General features: G+C 38.4%; 3 protein-coding genes across 3 annotated transcripts; 2 read left to right on the top strand and 1 right to left on the bottom strand.

Annotated features, from left to right (window-relative positions):
* The first annotated feature begins 13,811 nt into the window (after positions 1–13,811).
* On the top strand, positions 13,812–14,555 carry B0T23DRAFT_42654 (uncharacterized protein). The gene has a single exon (XM_062839995.1). The coding sequence runs from the start codon at positions 14,036–14,038 to the stop codon at positions 14,438–14,440; it is 405 nt and encodes a 134-aa protein (XP_062688067.1). The 5' UTR covers positions 13,812–14,035; the 3' UTR covers positions 14,441–14,555.
* B0T23DRAFT_42655 (uncharacterized protein) lies at positions 14,556–17,323 on the top strand. Its single transcript, XM_062839997.1, has one exon. The coding sequence runs from the start codon at positions 14,670–14,672 to the stop codon at positions 17,163–17,165; it is 2,496 nt and encodes an 831-aa protein (XP_062688066.1). The 5' UTR covers positions 14,556–14,669; the 3' UTR covers positions 17,166–17,323.
* An 860-nt stretch (positions 17,324–18,183) lies between these two features.
* Positions 18,184–22,595, bottom strand: B0T23DRAFT_366975 (armadillo-type protein). Its single transcript, XM_062836407.1, has 2 exons — positions 22,160–22,595; positions 18,184–22,004 (listed from the first exon to the last, which is right to left on the bottom strand). The coding sequence occupies exons 1-2, from the start codon at positions 22,393–22,395 to the stop codon at positions 18,491–18,493; spliced, it is 3,750 nt and encodes a 1,249-aa protein (XP_062688065.1). The 5' UTR covers positions 22,396–22,595; the 3' UTR covers positions 18,184–18,490.
* Positions 22,596–22,702: the final 107 nt, after the last annotated feature.

Below are 22,702 nucleotides of genomic sequence, written 5' to 3'. Positions count from 1 at the left end.
ATATTTTTATAAGTAAGATATTCGCTAATCGCCTTATTAATAAATTTAAAATTAAGAAATTTAGAAATTTCAAACCTTATATAGTAGGAGGATACAATAGAAAATATAACGAAATAATTAATTTATATTTTAAAGGTACCCTATAAGTCTAGAACCGTATTCTTCCTAATAAAGTAATGATAATTATTAATTTAAATTACAACCTAATTTTTAATAAATATTAAATATAGAAGTACTATATTTTAGTAAATATAGTTAACCGACGCCTCATCTTTCTATAGACTAAAGAAAAGGAGGTAACCGAAGAACGGGAAGAAAGAGCTAAAGTATTACTCCTTAAAAGAGTATACTATTGTATTTAAAAATTAGAGTTAACCGCTAATTAAGGGAAAGAATTAGAACTTTAATTAATATAATTGAATTATCCTATTGAATTATTTAAAGAATTAAAGATTAAGGTAATATAGAGGAAAGAAAATAAGGAATTAATTAAAATAGAATAAGAATTTTATAACTAATATACACCCTCTAATAAAACTAATTAATAATTACCCTTATATCGAAAATATATTACTATATTAAATAAAGAACGTAAGGTAGATTCTTATTAAAGAGAAGACAATCGAGGGTACTACCGATTAAAAAGAAATAGGATAGATTAATATAAATACTATAATAATTTAGTAATTATAGGAGCCGAAGCTTTTCTTAAATTCGTAAAGCGAAAGTATATTAGAATTACTAATCTATACGAACTAAATTAGTTTATTAAAAACTAATAGTAGAAAGACTAAATAATAGCCGAAAATAAGGAAGAATTTAAAGAGAAAGCGAAAAAGGAGGTGCTAGGATACGCCTATTAATACTTCGACGTTTTTAATAAAAAGTAATTTAATATTTTATTAAATTATTATTTAAATAATTATTAGATAGATTTAGAAGGAGGGAAGTTAAAGGACTTTAATTATAGCCCCTTTTATAAAATAATAATCGATAAATTGGAAGTATATTAGAAGTATATTAATAAAATTCTAATTAAAAATTTTATTAAAAGTAATTTAATGCTATAGGTTATGCCTATCTTCTTTATACTTAAGGCTAACGGCGGTTTATATTTTTATATAGATTATTGAAAATTAAATATAATTATAAAGAAAGATCGATATTTATTACTATTTATCGAAGAAACGATATTATATATTAGCTATCACGGGCAAAGGGTAGATAGTAGATATAATTATACGTAATTGCACGAAGGAGAAAGGAAGAGAAGTGCAGCCGAGTGCCCAGAAGGCTGGCCTTATAAAGGCAACCGGCGGCGGGTCTAACAGACCCGCGGCAGGCAGCGTTCTAACCAATCAGCTACCGGCGGTAATAATAGCGTATAGCAATCTTAGAAGCTACTATACGCTAATACTAAGTATAAAGCACACAGGTTAACCCTATAATACTTCCCTAGATTAAAAGAAGCTATATAGCTAACTAATATTATATAAAATAATAGAAATCCCTATTAAACGAGCGGTCTATTCTTGAAAAATCTTTACTACCGCTAGTAATTATTATTGTAACCTCCGCTACAGAGCTAGAACCTCCCGCTCTACTTCCTTCTCCTTCTCCTTCCGCTTTTTCTCCACCACCGCCCAAACCAGTAGGTATAACGCTTCCGGGTATCCGTTATAGAAGGCCCGTACAATATCGGGAGCTATAAACATATTGGCGTACAGTTACTATAACGGCGTATATAGAGGTGCCTAAACAATAAAATATTCCCAACGGCCCTTATTATTCTTCCAGCATCCATCGATCCTCTCAAATTTATATTCTACTAAATCCTCCCTATTATTAATCCTCCTTATAATTCGGCCGTAATTAGTACGAACGTTCTATTCCTCTACATCCGTCTACCTTAAAAAACCTTACTCATCTTACAATTTAACTTTATTAATATAGAACGTTAAATTATACTTTATATTAATTAGGAGTTTAAATGTAATTTAATAGCTATCCGCTTTAATAATCTCGAATAATCCTTCGAAAAGGGGTATAAACTTAGTATAAGGGCGGCTAATATCGAAGTTCTTAATATTAAATAGGACCCTATCTCCCTTCTTATATTTCAGTATATTGGTCCGTCGGATATTCGTATTATCTTTATAATATTACTATATTTACCGAATTTAATTCGTAATGAAATCTAAAATTTATTTAAATTAATTAACTAACTTATTAACTTTAAAGTACTTAATTTATTATACCGCTAACATTTTTAATAGGTATAGTTTAACCGGTTTAATACTTATACGAGGGTAGAAGCCGTAATTAGTAAAGAAGGGGGAAATATTAATAATTTTAGAAATTAAATTATTCTTAGCGAATTCTATAATTAATAACTAATCTACTTAATTATCCTATATCTAATTAATATAAAAGTAAAAGTACTTCTCTATCTTAGTATTAATACGCTCGGTTTAATTATTAATAATAGGGTAGAAAATGGAGGAGGATTTAAAGGCGACCTCTAATCGTAATAATAAAGTTCTTTAAAATTATAAAATAAATTAAATATTACAATTAAAGATAATAGAGTTTAATAGGCTATAAATACTATAAACTCTCTCTATAAAGCGTTCTACTAATTCTTCTACCATTAAGCCTATAGTAGGGATATAATACTATATTTTAGTAAGCTAATTAATAATAATAATAATATACTTAAATTCCTATCCGTAGCGTAAGCAAGGCGTAAGCGGAGTAATATAATCGATTGAAATATTCTTCTATAGTACGAATAATATTGCCAACGGTTTTAAAAAACTATAGGGGGGGTGTCGTAATAATTTGGACTTAGCGTATACCAAATAAACTTTATAATACGACCGGACTATAGCGTATATTCCTAACTAAAAGAAGGATCGAAATAGTAACGAATAAGTCTTTTCGCAATCTAGATGCCCGGCGGTTAACGAATTATAAACGTATTAGAGGAGCGAGAAATAGAGTTTTATATTAATAAGGTCGACGAGGATAGTGCTATAAAAGTATATTCGTCCTTAAATCGCTTAACATTTAATAAAGGGGACCTATTTTATATAATCTTTAACTTCCCTAAACTATATTCGACAATTAGGGTCCGATAGGTATATAATAATATTTTAAAATATTATTAACTTCTTGTAACCTTCTACTACTAAATTATCCATTAATTTTTCGTCTAATACTTCTAAATTATAAATATATTCGGTATTAATATTGACTTCTTTACTTCTATCCTTCAAAATAAACGCTCTATTAATAAAAATATTATAATTAAATAAAATTTTATTTCTAATTAATAGCCTCTTATCGGCTTTATTTTTAAATAAATCCTCTAACTTCCTATTTAATATATCGGAACGTACTTATAAGAATTTAGGGCGGTATTTAATTATAAAATTAAAATAGGAAAGGAATTAAAACTAATATATATAACAGAGGGTAAATTATTTATTAATTATAAAAGTCTTCAAATTTTTATAATCGGTAAGGACTTTAAACGGTTTTTAGGCACCCTCTAATTCGGGGCACTATTCTTTAAAGGCTTTAATAATAGCGAACAACTCCTTATTATAAATATTATAATTATATTTAACCGAGGAATATTACTAATTAAAATAAACGACCGGGTATAAAATTCCCTTCTTATTATATTAGGATAGAATATTACCGTAAATCTAATTTAAAATATTTATTTCAACGACAATCTATTTAGACTAATCGTAAATCCGAAGCACTAGGCCACTATTAAAAACCTTTTTAAAAACCTTAAAGGACTTCTAATATTAGCCGGTCTACTACTAATTAACCAATTTCTTCGTTAATTCATATAGTAAGCTAACAATAATTAAAAAGTACTTAATAAATCGTTAGTAGAAATTAGTAAAACTTAGGAAATACTATAATACTCTCTTAATTTTTAAAATTTCCTAAATAATAATAGTAGAAACCTTATTAAAATCTATTTCAAATCCTCTTAACGTAATAATTAAGCTTAAGTACTTTATTTTTATAATATAGAACTTATATTTATTAATATCAATTTAAAGTCCCACTTAAATTATCCGCTATAAAACTTCCCTAATATAATTTTCATAGTCTACTTCGTTATTCGAATAGACCAGGATATTATTAAAGTACACTATTATATATATATTAAAAATATTATAAAGAACATCGTTAATATAATTCTAAAAGGTCCCTAAGGCTCCTTAGAAGCCGAATAAATAAATAATAAATTTGTAAAAGCTAAACCGAATAATAAAAACAGTAAACCATTTATATCCCTCCTTCATATAAATCCTATTAAACGTAGTAATTATATCGAATTTAATAAAAATCTTCGTATAATAAATCATATTAAGGGTCTCCTTAATTAACGGTAAAAAGTAATATAATTTTAATATTATATTATTAATACTGCGGTAATTAATATAAATACGGATACCGCTACCGGACTTTTTAATTAAAAGAATAGAAAATACGGCCGTAAATTAAAATAAATAGATAAAATTCTTTTTTAAATTGTTATCGATCTACTTCTTAACAATACTAACTTCTAATAGGGATATATAATACAGCTATATATTAGGAAGAATCGCCCCTAATTATAATTTAATTTTATAATTATATAAATAGTAAAGCAGGATTTCTTCAGCTAGGAAGGGGAAGAATACTACTATTTCGTTAATATATTAGCAACCCTCTAACTTCCTTAAAAAGGCAATAATCTCGTCTCTTATTTTAATTAGACGGTCAACCTTATTAAAGAACTTCTTCGTATCTTTATCGGAAATTTTAGCTAAGTATATCCACCGGATTATCTCCTTATAGAATAGCGTATCCTAATTGAAGTTACTAATTAAATAGATTATTTTAGTTAGAATTATTACCTCCCGAAATTCCTCGAATAAATAAACACTAGCCAAATCGTTAATAAAAGGGTAGAAGAAGGGAAGGAGATTTTCTTTATATTATTAACTATTACTAGCTATAATATTTACAATTATTTCTTCGGTTAAATCCACATCCCAGATTCCAACCGTAACAACCAACCTCTCAAGTTCGGCATAATTTGTAACGTACGGCTACAAGCATTAGAATTCACAAGCGAAATTGAAAATAGCTATATTAAATTCTTTAATATTACTTAATTTAATAAAAGAAGTCCTATTAAAATTACAGTAACGACCGGCGTAGGGGCGCTTCATACCTATAAAAATATATTGGCCGTCTAGACGGATATAGGGGTTATAGTACACTAGGTTTTTAATTTTAATAAGAAGGGCTATTGTATTTATAATACCGATCTTAGATCTAGCTCTATTAATTATTAGTATTTTAATAGGGGGCGAAATAAATTAGTAATTATCCCGGAGAATAAACGAAGTCCCTTCCTTATTCTCTACTATAAGAGACGGCGGTAGTAGTAGCGGCGGTAATTCTATTTGAATAGGGTAAATAGCTCCGCTCCCTAAATTTACTATTAGTATTTATAATAATAGCGGTAACGTTAATTCTATTCGAATAGAATTAATAATTAGTATCCTCCGGGCGGGAGGAACGGCTTCGCACCTCGGGGTTAGCTAATAAGATAGGGCATTCTTACCACGAATAACTACAATCGAAATTTAATTAATAAAAATTCTTAACACTATTAATTAATCCCTAAGAAAGTTAACAGGTAAATAACGACCTTAATAAATAGGGTTAGTAAAATATATTCTATATTAATTATAATTAATTTCGGGCTTATAATATTATATTTAAGGGAATCCCAAAATTACCGGATAATTCTTTAAAATATTATAAACCAAAAAGGTAATTATTTTACTATAGTATCCAATCCGGAGTTTAATTATTATTCTTTTAGAAATAATACTTTTAATTACCCTATCAGCGAAGACGAATTTCTTTACCCGGCGGAAGCGAAAATAGGGAAAGTTATATTTAATTACGAAAGAATAGTCGATAAAAGCGAACGTAGAATAGCTAGAATTAATAAAAGTAATATAATAATCTTTATACAATCTAATTATAACATAAGAAAATAAAAGTATTAAATTTAAGGAAGTAGAACTATTTAACAATTATATTCTAACTTCCTCTAAACCCTTTAACTCTATAGAATTTAAAACCCGTTTCTATAATAACGATAGGGAAAGCCTCTATACGCACCTAAGTATAGAAGTTAGATATTTTCCGGATTATTGTAATATTTATTGCTAGCGGCGGCGGCGGCGGTAAGGATTATAGCGGGAGTAGTAATAGTAATATTAATAGCGGGCGCGGCTCTAGTAGTATAGACCTCTTCTCTACTACAACAACCCTTACCTTTACCTTTCTTCTTCTTACTCTTATTATACTAAGGACTTTGGGAACTATAATTAATTAAGGCGAAGTAATTATAGGTAATATAACTATTACTATTATAATAGCAGTATTTACCCTTATAGGTACGCTAATTAAGAACGTCCTTATAAATAAAAATAATAAAGTCGATAGCGTTGAGGTTTATTTTATTACTACCTTAACTAATAGGAATATTATTAGTATTATAAAAGCTAGCGCTACCTATATTAGTATTAGTACTACTAGAATTATTACCAGCGGAGGCACTATTATTGAAAATACAGGTATTTATTTTATAATAATAGTTAGCGTCCTCTAAATTACCTACGACAGTACAATAAATTACAAACCACTTTTTAAAATTATTAGCCTTAGGAAGGTCGTAATACGTAAAAATATTATAGAGGCGCTTATTAATTTTATTACGTAAGTAGTAAACCTTTATAGAATTATTAAGGCTATAGAAGTTTATTAGATTAGTAAACTCTAATTCGAATTCTATAAAAGATATATTCTTTATAAAGAATTCCTCAAAATAATAACTAATATTTATCTTTAAATTAATATTCTAAAAACAGGTAACTAAATATTTTATAAATTTAATACCGGTCTTCCAATACTAGGAATCTACATCTCCTCCATTTTAAATAATATTTAAATTATCCTAAATACCGGATAAAATTTCAGGACCCAGTAATATAATAATACGAATAATTTTAACATCCTTATTAATATAAAGGAGGGGGTTATACTTCTACTAAAATAAAATATAGAAATATTATACTTTAAAAATTTTATATTTACGGGCCGTACTAATATTCTTTTTACTAATGAAGATTAGCGGATTCTCTATAATCTACTTTAAAAATAATATTTTACTAGTATTAGTATTAGTAGTTTTATTAAAATTATTAAATAAGGACCGGATATTAGTACTATAAGATTTAAGGGCGGCGTAGTTTATATTAAAGTTATTATATTTCTTCTAGAGATTATTAAATTTAATTATTAAATTGAAATAATCGAGGTTCTTCTAATTGAAATTATTTTAAGTTCTAGTAATTATTTTATAAATAATTTTTAATTCGTCCTTACTATATTCAAGGTCGATAGTAATATTTTCGTACTAAATAAAATTATTATAATAAAGGCGATTGAGCGGGGTAATAATTAATTGGAAAACAGGGTTTTAAATAATAATATTAGTTATATTGAAGTAGGTACGAGGGATAGTTTTCTTTTCTTCGTTGTTGTTAATATTAATAAGAAAGTTATTAATTACTATTAAAAGAAGGAGTTCGACGAATATAATTTAATAAATAGCAATGTTAGTAGTATTAATAATTTTATTAAATATTTTATAAATATCGTTTAAATTAAATAGTATACTTTTAGGAGGGGCATTAAAATTAATAAAATTATTAATACTACTAACGGGAGAGAAGGATACGTAATCGCTACTCTTATTGTAAGATATAAGAAAGGTAATCGCACGAAGCAATCTCTTATCCCTTAAATAAAGAATATTTACCCTTATTTATTAAATAAAAAAAGCGAAACTATAATTACAACTATTGTAATTTACGACTATCGGTATTTGGAGTGCTGGACTCGGCGACTCGACGAGCGAGGCGATTCCTACACGCGCGTTAATTAAGAATCAATAGCGCAATAAAAGAAAATAGGTTTACGCTATAAATGTAATAGTTAAAAGGTATAATTAATTATTATAGGTAAAGGGTAGATAGTAAATATAATTATACGTAATTATACGAAGGAGAAAGGAAGAGAAGTGTAGCCGAGTACCTAGAAGGCTGGCCTTATAAAGGCAACCGGCGGCGGGTCTGATAGACCCGCGGCAGGTAGCGTTCTGACTAATTAGCTGCCGGCGGTGATGACAGCGTACGGCAGTCTTAGAAGCTGCTGTACGCTGGCACCAGGCACAAGGCACACAGGCTAACCCTGTGACATTAGCTAAACAAAGATCTTTACGAAGATTAATATCCGCTAGGCCTTTTATTATATCTGTATATATCCCAACGATAAGGAATTAATAATATTCTATATTTAATATAAAGTATATAAATATAAAATATTACCCTTCGGATTTACTAATAGACTATTAATATTCTAGCGGTATATTAATAATACTTTAATAGGGTATTTTAATAACTTTTATAGCGCTTATATTAATAATATCCTTATTTTTTCTAATAATTTAAAGGAATATAAAATATACATTAAAAAGGTCCTAGCCCGTTTGGAGGCAGCTAGCCTATAAACTAACCTAAATAAATACGAATTCTACGTTAAGAAGACCAAATTTTTAAACTTTATTATTAGTAAGGATAGTATTATAGTAAATCCCTAAAAGATTGCCGTTATAAAAGATTAGTAAGTCCCTACGAACGTTAAAGGAATATAATCCTTTTTAGGATTCTATAACTTCTACTAGAAATTCGTTAAGGATTATAATTATATAATAAAATTATTAATCGTACTTACTAAGAAAGGGGAAGAATATAATTAAAATAATAGGTATTAAATAATATTCGAGGAATTGAAGTTACAATTATTAAATATACTTATCTTAACCTATTTTAAATACGACCGGCCAATACGGATTGAAATAAACACCTCCAATAATATTATTACTAATATCTTATTATAAAAGGTGGAGGGCGATTAGAAACCAATTATATTCTTCTCCGAAACTATATATAAGGCGGAATACAACTACTCTATTTACAATAAAGAGTTTATAGCTATTATACGGGCGATATAATATTAGTAAATAAAGTTTATAGGATTATAAATACCCTTCCTAATTATTATAAATTATAAAATATTAAAGTATTTCAATATAAAGCGGCTATTAAATTTATATTAAATAGAATAGGCCGAATTCTTAGCCTAATACTACTTTATAATATCCTACCGACCGGGCAAGAATAATAGAATAATTAATACTCTTTCTAAAAAATTAGAGGATTTAAAGACCTAAAAGGCGAAATAGGAAGTTTACCGAATTATCTATATCTTTAAGATTCTTAAGAATAATTCCCTTATTTATATTAACGATTTAATTTTTATAATCGATATATATTTACCTAAGGCTATTAGTATTATCAATATAATAATTATAAAAATAAATCCGGAAATTATTAAAACGCCGAAGGACCGGGACCCACCGACCAAAGACGAACTACTAAAAAGATACGTCTTAATAGACCGCCTAATCCTTAAGAATAAAATTAACATCGAATTCGAAATCTATTAAAATATAATTCGTTAGGGGGAAAATAGGTATTAATTTATTACCTATAATAAAATATTAATACAATATAGAAAATTAGTAGTATTACCGAGTACTTTATAAGTAAGAATAATCTATAAATTATATTCTAAAATTATAATTATTTACCCGGGTCGTAATAAAACTAGACGGCTAATTATAGCGTAATATTAGTAGCTAAAAATAATAGAAAATATTAATTATTTTATTACTAATTATTTAATATATTATACTTCGAAAGTTCCTTATAATAAGACTTTTAGGGAATTTTACCTACTACCCGTACCGGAATATACTTAGAATAATCTAATTATAAATTATAAATTAATATTTAAAGACCGCCGTAACTTTAATAATATATTAATTATAATTAACCAACTTAGTAAAGCTATTTAAATTATTCTATACTATATAAATACAACCGCTAAAAATATAATACAAATATATTATAAAGGCCTATATTATATTTATAAATTACTAAGGGAAATTATCTCCAACCGAAGCCCGCAATTTATCGCCGACTTTACGAACGAACTAACTAAAATTCTAAATATTAAATAAAGGTTAATATTATTAAGCTACAACTAAACCGCGGGCTAGGCTAAAATTATAAACGAAAACTTCAATTAACGCCTACGCCTATTCATAAATTATTTTTAAAATAATTAATTTAAAATTATCCCTACTATAAATACAATATAAATAAATATGCCCTATAAGAGCCTAGGGGGAATATAACCTTACGAAATACTTTATAATTTCCTAATATTTAATATATTTAATTAGGAATTACGGACTAATTTTAATAGCGCCCGACTATTAATATAGGAGAAACTCAATTGTAAAAACGCTTAAAATATAATTAAAAGGATATAAAAATATATTATTAAAGTAAAGGAATTAATATTGAAAGCGTAAGAAAGAATAATAAAATAGGTAAATTAATACCGCTGTATACCTAATTTCAACGTAAGGAATAAGGTATTTATTATTAAGAGGAGTAAATTATCTAATAGGCCCAACTATAAGCTAAATTTTCCCCTAACCAATAAATAATTTACAATTAAAGAAATATATAATTACTCCTATCGATTAAATATACTAGACGGATAGAAGGGTACTAACGTCTTCTATACGGACTATTTAAGAAAATACCCTAATAACCCTCTATTAAAATAGTATATAGAGGAGCCCGAAGGCGAATATATAAGAAACGATATTAAATAGAAAGTAGAAGAACTTTTAATATTAAAAATATATTATAAAAGGCTTTAATACTAAATAAATTAGAGAAGTTACAACCCTAATCCAAAATACTATAACGTATAGAATTTTAAGAATTTAGCGTACTTCGTAAAAACTTTCTATAAAAAGTATTCGGAATAGTTAGGTCCCTTAATAAAATTAAACTATTAACTATAAGTAATTGAAGTAGAAGAGTTCGACCCGGATTATATTAATAATAATATACTAATAAAGAAAGAATTATAATATATAAGGAGGTATATTAGTATAAGAAAATAAAATATTTTAAGGAGGGGATACCTACGTTTAAGGTTTATTTAAGTATAGTTATAGAAGTAATTAATTAATATACCGCAATAGATAATTAGCGTAATTAATAATAGTACGGGGGCTTAGAACTAATTAACTATTAATTGGAAACCTAAGGATACCCCCCTTCTATCTAGAAAGCGACTATATTCGAGCTAAAGTAACGGCGAATTTTTTTTTTATTTTTACACGTTTCTAATTAATAGATAAAAGGGTTAAGACCTACTTTATATATATTTAACTTCCTCTATATTATATACAATTCAGGACGAGTCTTTTTATACCGAGGGGGTAATATTACGGTATTAACGGATCGGTCCCAACTATAGTACAGTACGATAGTTTGCGCGGTAAGTATCGGCCGTATATACGGCTACTACGACTCTAGGTTAAAACCCTAAACGCAGGGCGCGCCTTTATACATTTCCCTCTTTTCTTCTTCATTTTATAATTCTACAATAGACCTGGGAATTAACGTGTTTAGCTTGTCTCTCGTAACCACGTCGCTCGTAACAATACTAATAAAGGAATCTTACTTAAGGATATTCTAACCGGTAAAAACTGGGATATATTCAATATTATACTATAATTACTTAAGCTATTTAAAAAGACGATTAAAATTTTTAAATAGAGGAAGCTGTACTTCCCTATAGTATTAGCCGTTATTTATTATATAGTAATTAATTTTAAAATATTATAGGATTGTTATAATAAGAAGATCGCGTTTGATTATATTAAGAAATTTAATATTATTAATTTCTATAATAACGGCGATAATAATGAAGAGGAGGAGGAGGAGGAGGAGGATACTGCTGGCGAACTACTATTATAAGAAATTAATATATAAAGTCGACCCCGCTATATTAATAATCTACTGTAGTATTTCGATAAGTATAAGTTAGATTTGTCCAATATTTAATAATATAATTATTAACCAACGGTCTCCTCCCCTCTTGCCAATAGCCAAACTCGCTACGGTAATCCCTCTTGCAATAATCCTTTTCGTAGCGGTAATCCTTCTTGTACTAATTAACCTCCCTACGTTAATTAACCCTCCTCCTCTTAATACTAATAATAATAATCTATTAACGGCTAATATAATTAACCTCCTCTTCTCCCTATATTAATTAGCGCTAGTTTCCTATTTATCCGGCAGAGTATTAATAAGGCGATTACTAAACTTGATAAATATATAGAGTTTATAGGTAAAACCTTATTATATAGGATTGTTCTAATCTTTTACCCTAAGTATAGAAAGAAATATATCGAATAATAGTTATTAAAGGATAAGGTTAATAAAGTTATTTATTAATTCAAAGTAATTTACTATAATTATTATTAAAAGACCAATTAGAAAAAGGAGAGGGAGTAGGAGTAAATTAATAATAGTATATTTACTACAATTATAATACTATCTTCCTTATCGACCGACTTTATACATAGCTGGTTGACGCCGCCGGGATATTACAATACTATACTATTACCGCCGTTATTTAAAAAGGAGCTTGTAATTTATTTAAAAGAGAAGTTTAAGTAAGTAATCGACTTTCTAGTATAGTAGAGGTAGAATAAGGAGAGGTTCCTATATATAGTAAGGATAGTATTCAATTATTTATCTATCCTATTAATATCTAACGATTATAAGAGGGTATTCAATTTTGCGAATTAAGTATTAGGTATATTAAGAAATAGTTTAAACGACGATATACTTAATAAATTATTATATATAAGGTATAGAGCCGTTTGGAGAATGAGGTAGAGGAGGTTTGAGTTTATATGTTATAATCTATATAATTTTCCTGTCGTTTTTGTTGTGTTTTGAGGTTAATACGGCTAATAATAGTGTATAATTACTATAAGCCGGGACCGGAAAATTGGGTATCCGAGATTGTTATTGAAATGAGGGAAATGATTTTGGCTGTGAAATGGGGCAAATCAAGCGATTTGAAACGATTTGAGGCAAATCCATTATAAAGATTTATTTATTTGCCTCATTGAGAGCACTGTTGAAGAGAGAGTCAGGCACACAGCGGGCGATGTCTGGAGGCTACAGGAATACAGGTATCTAAGATAGCTGAGAGGTGCTCAGAAAGTACATCACCCCCTTCACTTGCCGCACTCGAAATCGTCTCTCGTACTTTCCATATCAATGACGGGCAGTCAGTATGTACCTAGGTACTTAGTGGTGTCGGGGACGACCATCCGACATGCGGGGTAAACCACGGCAAAGTTGAGGAGAGGTCGAATTTGAAAAACACCGTGAAACCTTTTCGCTTCCCCGCCCTTTTTCCCTCTTTACATCCTGCCGACACTGTCTCAACCCAGTTCAAGCTCCTATCGATGTAGTACATCTAATGAGTAGAGGTATGGCGAATCCGGATTGCCCCTTGAGATAGGTTCTTCTTGACTGACTATTTCGGCCTCAAACCCCAAGCCTCAGAGCCCCAATGTCCTCACCCGTCGTCAGTCCCCAGACGACCCAGTCTGCCATGCATCAAGACATGGATTGCTCCGAGCCGCGATCCCATCGAATCCTGACCGATCCCGCTGCGCCCCAGTTCGAGCCACTACATCACTCGCTCTCGATAACGTCGACGAGTCAAGTATTCAAGCCACACCGATAAACGAAATGTCAAGTACCACCAGTCTATTTCCAGCTCTAGTTGCATCATCAATCCTGGGCAGGAACAACAAATTAGGCGCAATGACCCTCGCGTTCACCTGGCCTGCTCCCTAGGTAAATGCCCTCCGAGCAGGTAACTCGGCGTGTCTCATTGGCAATGCTATCGCGGCATACACATGTTGAGGGTTGGTGAGATGCTGCGCCACTCCGTGTTTCTGCAACGACCGCGGTCAGTACTTCCCTTTCCAGGTCCCCCCAGGTTCCCAAAAACCAAACATAAGGCTGGCGAACACGTCTTCATCTGGCTCGTGACCTCAGCTCCCAGGCACCCTTTTATCTGCGTGGGAACGATACATGATTTGTCGAGGCTTATCTATCAGGCATGTGCCACACTTGTCCGGTCAACGCATTTGGGAATGAAGAAGGCGGACAGGAAGCGATCCAGGCAATGGGCAAGCGACACAGGTGCGACTGTGGGGGCAAAGGTTCGACAGATAACCAGGACTTCGGTGAGAGTGTGGTTTGCACAACCCATGACTGAGCAATCCGGCGTCACAGCACCCATCTGGATTTACGCCTGACGTCAACAGCCATGTTCCAGGGGAACGTGGAAAATGTTTAAATACCTAGTGAAGAGGTGCCCCCAATGTTTCGTTTGTTTACTGTATTGACGATGTTTGCATGATTCGCTGATAGCTCTTTACACTTGCTTGCTTGCACTTCCACTTGCGTTCTATTATCTTGTCTTGCCCAGAGATACTTTCACTTCACAACAGGTTTCAACAACCCCCCTCGTCAGATGTCACCAGCATGGCCTACCCTCCCCGGAAAGCCTTGGCCTTCAGGCTCACCTTCCTCGCTGTTGGCTTCCTCTTGCTAGGAATATTGCCACGACCCACCGACGCCGTCCACCGCTACAACGAGCCCAAATGCTGCCTCGATGCCGTTGCGTCCAATAACTTTACTCTCGACATCACAAGAGACCCCAAAACGAGGGCGATCGTTTCCGGCGAGGTCTCCATCTGCGGCCAGATGTACAACGACACCCTCAAGCCTGCTCCTGAGATCAAAGTGTCTTATGCCTACTGTAAGAGCAACTGTGGGGGCTTTGGACTTTCCAAGGGCGACGAGCCAGGCCAATGGGCCGCTCCTATTGTTCAGTTCTTGCTCCCGTCCGTCATCTTCAGTATGAACGTGCCGAGGCGGCACATCCTTCTCTCGACTAGTCGGTTCAAGGACTGGATATGGAGGATACTCCCTCGGCCCCAGGATGGGAAAGCACGCAAGGCAGTGACACTTCTGGTGGGGATTGTGCTGCTGGTGCTGGATACCCTTTCTGGGGCGTTCGATGCGTTGCTTTGGATTATAGTGGTGATGGGGATGGCCGGGCCGATGATGGTCGGCGGGCTTCATGAGGCAGTTTTGGATTACAAGATTGTGAGAGCTTTGAAGGAAGGTGCGCATAGACAGGAAGGGACGGAAGGAAAGCCCCCAACGTTGAAGAGCCTAAGGGATACAGTCGAGGTTCTGGTGACGGCTATTTCGGGGAACTTGGTCATGGGAGAAAAGGGGGGCAATCCGGAGGACGAGATCAAGAAGGCTTTGCTGGCGGACTTTCCCGAGCCAGAACCTGAAACCCCAATCGATCAACGTTCACTATCTTCTCAGGGCACAACAGGACCCGTACCGCAGATCCCGCCGATGGCTTTCATGAGTCAGGCGGAGTCCTCGGGACAAGACATGGTTGGTCCCCAAGAGCCCGAAAGGCCCCCCATCCTCGTGGCACCACCCGATATCAAATTGCAGCCAGTCGACAAAGAAGCCAGCAAAAAGCTCCGCGAACGACTTACACGGCTAATATCCTCACAGCTAGACTTCGCCGCCACCATTGGTGCACCAGTCGTCTTTTACCTTGGCGCCTTTATTTACACCATCCTCGACCTTAAGAACGAGCCTTCGGACCAGGACGCAGCCATCTCGCTTGCCTTTGGCGTGGAGTGGATGATAATAGTGCACGTCGCCATCGTCGGCGGCTGTCTACTAGCGAGCAACAATCCAAGTCCAGTGGTCCTGCTCGTCGGCAAGGAAGCTTCCAAAGACAAAGGATCTACCAAGGACGCCCAGTGGAGGTACTACACGCGAAAGAACGTCTTTGATGGTCTGTTCCAGCCGGTCAACATGTGGAAGAGAGGGATGAACAAGTCCAAGTGGTTGAGGCAGTCTCAGGTGTACCGAAAGAACAAGAAGTTCAGAGACAGAGTCAAGATCCATAAGCTGGAGCACTGCGGTTGGATCATTCAGACTTTCATCCTGATTGCTCTCCCACCAAGTGCAGGAGCAGTGGTGGCCTTGAAGACACCGCCGGTCGGATGGAGTTGTCGGTCTCTGAGCTTTGTGACGTATTCGGCTTCGCAAATTTTGTTGACTTTTGTCTACTTCGCTTACCTGAACATGTGGGAACGGGATCAAGCGAGACATGAAAACAACCAAGGCGAGGATCCAGAATCTGGCCAACAAGGGTCAAGGAACACATATCGAGCGGTGCACGAGAGAGAAGGCAGTGACACGAGTGCCAACGGTAACGGCAGGTCCTCGGAGGACCTTCAACATGTTCACACGGCACCTTTTTGCCCTCGGACCCCAAGCATGGACATGGACATGGACATGGACGACGAAGGCGTCTCGGGTCGTGATCGATACATGTACGGGTTAAGAGAAATCCCCACAACGACGAATCTACTACCCTCAACTCCTTCCCCAGGTCCTTCTCTCAGGTACATCCCCGATCGCGATCCTAGCTTCAGTCCAAGTCCCAACCAAAACCTCCTCTCCTCTGCTTATGATCCATGTCCCCCTCGACCTTCCATGTCCCACCTCCGATCTAATACTCCCACACAAAGGCAGACGATACAAACCAAGTCCAAGCCCCGAAAGTCACTCCTCACTCTTTCCATTTACGCCCTCTTCACCGTCTTTTTCTTTCTCTCTCTCTTCTTGTCAATCGGCACCACCCTCATGCAAATCATGGGCGTCTACCGCAACTGCTTCTGCTACATCACCGTGGGGTACTGGTTTGACACTTCAAACCCAGACGCCATGGTTAACGTTGCAAGCGACACGTGGTACCAGAGGCACTCAAGTCGTAATTGGATGGTCATGGGCGGGGTGGCGACGGCGTTCATGGCTGCTTGCGCGTATATCGGGTGGTGGTTCCAGGGAATGATAAGGAGGGAGCTGGCCGGAGTGGTGGAGGGCGAAGTTTGGCCTGGGTATGAGAATGAGAATGTGAAGGAAAGTGGGAATTGAGAATGGCTCCAAGGTTCAACGGCGATGAAGACGGAGATGTGGGACGGAACTCAAGAGACGGAGAGAGGCTTGCTCAAGGGATGGAGATCAAGAGAGGGAGTGGGAGTGGGCGCATGACATAAATTGGGAGAAAGTAATGTTTAATGATGGAATGTCGTAATCGGGAGTGATGGCGTTCAAGGGGGAGTTACAAGTAGGTTTGGGTTCAGCGTTTGTCAGTCTGGTGCTACTTCAGATGGTAGATGGTGCTAGATGGTTTCACCTGGGTGCATAACACGGAAGGATGGTATGGCGCATGCACATGGCGCGCTTGGTGCTAGAAACACAGATAGCTGGCTGTATTACTATCGAGAGCATCGAATAGAGAAGGAACAAGAGAGAGAGGGCATACCATCAACTTGATATCACCATATAGACCATGGATACAAGGCTGTTTCACTTCAAATTGTGTACGTGAATGGATTGACTGCAATTCCCTCCATCAAATCACAAGATTTCGTCCAAGACCTCATCTACAATCAGCCCTAACCTCACAGCTGCAAAGCTTACAAGTCCTACGACTACGTTATCTCAAACTGCACACCATCCCAGTCTCATGTCCATACCCCAACCCCGGCGACGTCTCCCTGCTATCCACCCTATGTATACCTCTAAGCAACAACTCTTCCATCTGCTGGTCCAAATATTGAGCCACATCCAAATCGTTTCTGCAAAGGCATCCCGAACCCCGGTATTTCTCCAGAAGCTCCTTCCAATCCAACCGCTGCGTGATCCAGTCATCCTCGCCCTGGATCGCATCGGGAAGTTGTACATACCCCGGCGCACTTCACCATCCTGCACCATTCCGATGGCTCATCCCGATTCGAGGATGCCATGATTCCCACACACGATACCCCCGATTTCCCCATCAGTCTGTTTTAACTGCGTTGGAACCCCTGGTCATAGCGACCCGGCTATCCCAACACTGCAACGTCATTCGACCGACGAGTATGGTAGAAACTAAAAACACTCCTGAATATTGGTGAAAAGGGTTCCAATTCCATTTGCTGAACTGCCTGATGGAAAGGCTGAAAGGGAAACCGCTAATACTAGGTATTCTCTAGAGCAGATGCTTTACGCTAGGTAGGGGTACTTTCCAAAATTTGACATGGTTATAATACAACACGCCTAACGCCGTCCACCCAAGTACCAATATCCGAACCAATATTCGAATTTTCCAAGATCCTTTCCACACATCCAATCCCTTTCAACACCCATCTGTACCACAGAACACATAAAGTTTATAAACATTCAACTCCAATCTCCATTACCCATTCCACCTTTCCTCAAGCTCTCGCCTGGGTAGCTTGCGTAGCTCCCTGCGTCGCTTGCATCCCCTGTTGCCCAGAGGGAACCACCTTGAAACCCTCCGACACCACTTTAGCAATCTCCTCATTCTTATGCTGCAACAGACCTAGCGCAAAGGCAACATCATTCCACTGCCTCTCCGTATCACACCTCTGCAATCTCGCCGCCAGCTTCTCCGCCAGCTGCTTAGCATGCCTATCCTTCTCCACGAAGCCGAGCAGAAACTTGACAACCCTCCTGAAACCCTCTTCCTCCAGACTGGGGTCGGACGAAAGCAAGCTGAACATGTCGACAAAGTGGTTGTAGACCGCATTGTCTTTGGTGGAGAGTTCAGTGAAGAACATCCTCGCCAAGTCAGCGATACGCTTATCCCCGTCTTCGAGACACAGGGCCATTGACGCCAGTTGGCCCTTGACCTTGACCTGTCCGGCCAAGATGAGGAAGGTGAGTGTCATGAGACACGTGCGCTTGACCGAGGGGTCCGGGTCTGACAGGCGACGGTAGAGGAAGTCTGTGTTTTCGTCGATGAGATGGTTGAAGCACACGGCCATGTCACCGAGGGCGATGACGGCGTTGGAGCGCACGGTGGGGTCGACGGAGCGCTCCATAATAGTGATGAGAAGGGGAAGGTTGGCTTCGCAGTATTCGGAGCTGACGCACATGAGCTTGGCGAGACACAGGGTGGCGGCTTGCTGGAGTTCGCGGTTGCGGTAAGTGGTGTTGTTTGCGCAGATTTCCGACACCATGGGGCCGAACATGGCCAGGAGGGATTGCGGCCCATAGAGCAGTTCGCGCTCGCGAATATGGAAGATGGCTTCGGTGAAGTCGTCTTCGGTGGTGCCGCCAATGAGGTCGAGTTCGTCTTGTTCTTCTTCGTCCTTGGCGGCTTTGGGACCGCCTGATTTGCGGCGATTGGTGGAAGCGGAGGCCGAAAGGGATGTGCGCTTGCTTGTGGTTCCAGCTGCCTTTTCCTTCTCCTGTTTACGGCGCTTAAAGTCCAATTCACACAGTTCCAAATGAACGATCTGCTTGATGGCTACGTGGCCAACAATGAAGAGGAGCTGGGAAAGGGCGATGGCCTGTTCTCGGTGTTGCTTCTTGGCTTCAGCATCTTCTGGTTGGGTAGCGGCTGGTGCTTGGGCGGACGTGGGCTCGTCCTCGTCCATGGCGTCCGGGTTGGGCTCTTCAGCTGGCGTGGGCTCTGCGCTCTCTGTTGGCGATGGCTTCTCCTCATGAGAAGCCGAACGCGACTTTGGCGGGCGAGCGAACACGGCCTTGGTCTTGCGGCGAATGATCTCGGAGCACAAGACGTCGGGGTGCTTGGCGATGGCATAGATGGCATTGATGGCTTGTTCGGCAACACCATACCACTCCTTGCTGTCAGTGGGCACCTCGGTGATGGCAGCAAGCTTGATGAGCAGGGCATGATCGTTCGGTAGCCGGGAGAACTTAATACCAGAATCCTTGGACTGACGACCTGTGGGGTTGATGCGTCGAAGAGCAACGCATGTGTACTTGGCCAGTTGAAGATCTGCCCGACCGTGAGCGCCGAGACCGGTACGAAGCATGGTCTCCATCTCGCCCACGACAATCTCGGGATTGGCCGTGGCCAGCATACCCAGCACAATGATGGCGCCCCGACGCTGTGTCCTCGAAATCTCCCGCTTCTGCACGCCGTACACCTGCCACAGCTTAGCAATGACCAAATCCGAGATCATGCCCGACTTCATCATGGTGCTAAGTAGCTGTTCCAGCGAAGTCAACTCAGCAGGAGTGGCACCGAACGTCAAACTAATCATGTTCCTAGCAATATACGTTGCCGCGTCATTGGCATTGAAGTTGCCAGGCGCCTCGAAGAACAGTCTCTTGTAGCACTCGATCAGATGGGTCTGCACGCCCTTGCCTTCATCGCTATTACCCTTGGTCCAGATTAGCCTGAGCATGCGACGGATGCCGATCTTGTTCTGCTCGATGTTGTATGCGTCGCCGATCTCAAAGTAGTCCATGGCCTCGATGACCTCGCTCTTGTTTTTGGATCCGAGCAGCTGGCAGACAGTCTCGGTGGCCTCGTGGAGGACGTCGATAAACTTGAGCGCCTCGCTGTAGTAGCGCTTAGTCAGTGTGAGCTTCTCGATGGCTTCAGAGGTGGCTGCTTCTTCTTGGGCCTTGCGAATGGCTGCAATCTTTTCCTCCTCTGTCATCTCTGATGGCTGCTTTCTGGGAGATTCCATCATCTGGGTGGCATCGTCGAGGAGTGCTGGGTCTACGGAGGTGTTGCCGGCCTCGCCATCCAGCCCTGGAGCATCCACCGGTGGCTTCAGAGCGTTGAGCTCTTCTTCCACTTTGCTCAAGCGCTCCTGCCAATCCTTCCTGGCCAACTGGGCCCCATGGAGAGCGGTGAAGGGATGAGTTCTGATCAAGGTACCGAGCAACTTGATCGCATTCCTCCTGACGTGGCTGCTCTTGTCTTCGAGACTGCGGCAAGCGAGCTCCGCGGCTTTCTGTCGACGCTTGGGAAACTTTTGGTCCAACTCGCAGAGCTTGATGTAAACCTGGATGGCCCTAACACGACAGTAAGGGTTGATGTCGAGGAACCTCTCTTCCAAGACATCAAAGAAGGCGTTCATCTGGGTTTTGTGGTTCTCGCCTCTCTCGGCCGACTTGCTAAGGTGTATCAACATGTTGCCAAAGACTTCGATCAAAGCGCAACGTAGGGTATACGATTCGCTATCCAGCTGCTTGGCCAGCAGGGTCACCTGCTTGATGATGATCCTGGGTGCCAGTTCGGAAAGCCTGATCATGAAGGTCGAGACGGATTTGGGGCCCTTGTTGTCGTTGCTGTTGAACTCCTTGTTACTGAGCTCTCGTAGGATTTCCTCGGCTAGCTGCGGGTAGTCGTATTGCTCGGCCAAGATGTGAAGGAACTCGGCCATGGGCTCAGCCAAGTGCTCAAAGTAGGTCAGGTTCTGGACAATCGAGATTTGCGCGGCATAACCGTGACCATGGTGCTTGATGGCAACACACAGCACCTTCCAGCAGTGCATACGTATACTTGTATTCTTGGTTCGTTGCTCGCTCTCGAGTATCATATACACCGGACGAGTCAGTAGACCAATGAAGGTGTCGCGCTCCGACGTGGTCATGAATATCCTGGCGAGCTTCAGCCTAAGAGCCTTGACCATGGTATTCAGAGCCGTCTCGAGTTGCGCCGATGAGTCCCAGGTGCCGTCTCTCCCAGTGGGCTTCTTTGGCTTTCCGCGGCCTCTGGTTGTTACGGTATTGGAAGCCTTTTCGGCGGCCTTGGCCTCGACTCCGGCGATGGTCCATTGTAAGAGAAAGGCGTAAATGTCGAGCAGCTGCTTGTGGTGGGCGAGCAGCTCTTGTTCTTCGGCTTCTAGGTCGTGATGGACAACATCGGCTTCGGCAGCGAGTCCCGAGGTGATCAGATCGAAGATTTTGCTGAGCGCATGTGCCGATAGGAAGGAGGTGTATCTAGAGATGGAAGAGTGTTAGCCGCAGCCTTGTCTGGCTGTAGTCATGTATTGCGACATAGTCTTCATGGTGGACTAGGTGTAGTCGCTTTGGGCACCAGGGGACACCGGGATGTAGGGGAGAGCAGGAAACAGTCGGAGAGAATGGAAGCGCACTTTAGGAGAAACTGTAACGAGTCAAAGATGTGGGCGCGCGTAATGGCGTCTGGGTTCTCGGCGACGGCGTCGACGATGGGGTTGAGGATGCTGTTGATGAGGCCGTTGTCGCCGAGGGACTCGGGCTCGTTCTCGCAGTCGACAAGAGCGCTGTCAGCTTCTGGTGTTGGGATGCTGGCGGGATCGTCCATGTAATGCTTGAGCGCATTGTTGATGTCGAAGTTTATCGAGTCCATGATGGTGGACTGGTGGCCTGGTCGGCGGGGGTATCAATCGAGGGGAAAGGTATCGCAGGAAGAGGGATGACAAAAGGCCGGAGGCAAAAAGACAACAATTAGAGAGCGGCTAAATTGAACTGAAAATTACGGCGGTCGGCTGCCCGCAGTGACGTCGACGGGGCGGAAGCTGGGTGGTGGTGGTGGTGGTGGTGGTGGTGATGTGTGATGCTGCCCGCTGCCGATGGTGTTTTGGTCAGGCAAGTCAAGGGAAGATTGGAAATGTTCAAGTTCCCCTCCAACCGGGGAAGGGAATGCGAGGACGGGA

This window comes from Neurospora hispaniola, assembly GCF_033458365.1.
Source record: "Neurospora hispaniola strain FGSC 10403 chromosome Unknown B0T23scaffold_10, whole genome shotgun sequence".
Lineage (NCBI taxonomy): Eukaryota > Fungi > Ascomycota > Sordariomycetes > Sordariales > Sordariaceae > Neurospora > Neurospora hispaniola.
The sequence above is the reverse complement of the archived record's forward strand: the minus strand, read 5'-3'. Positions and strand labels throughout refer to the sequence as shown.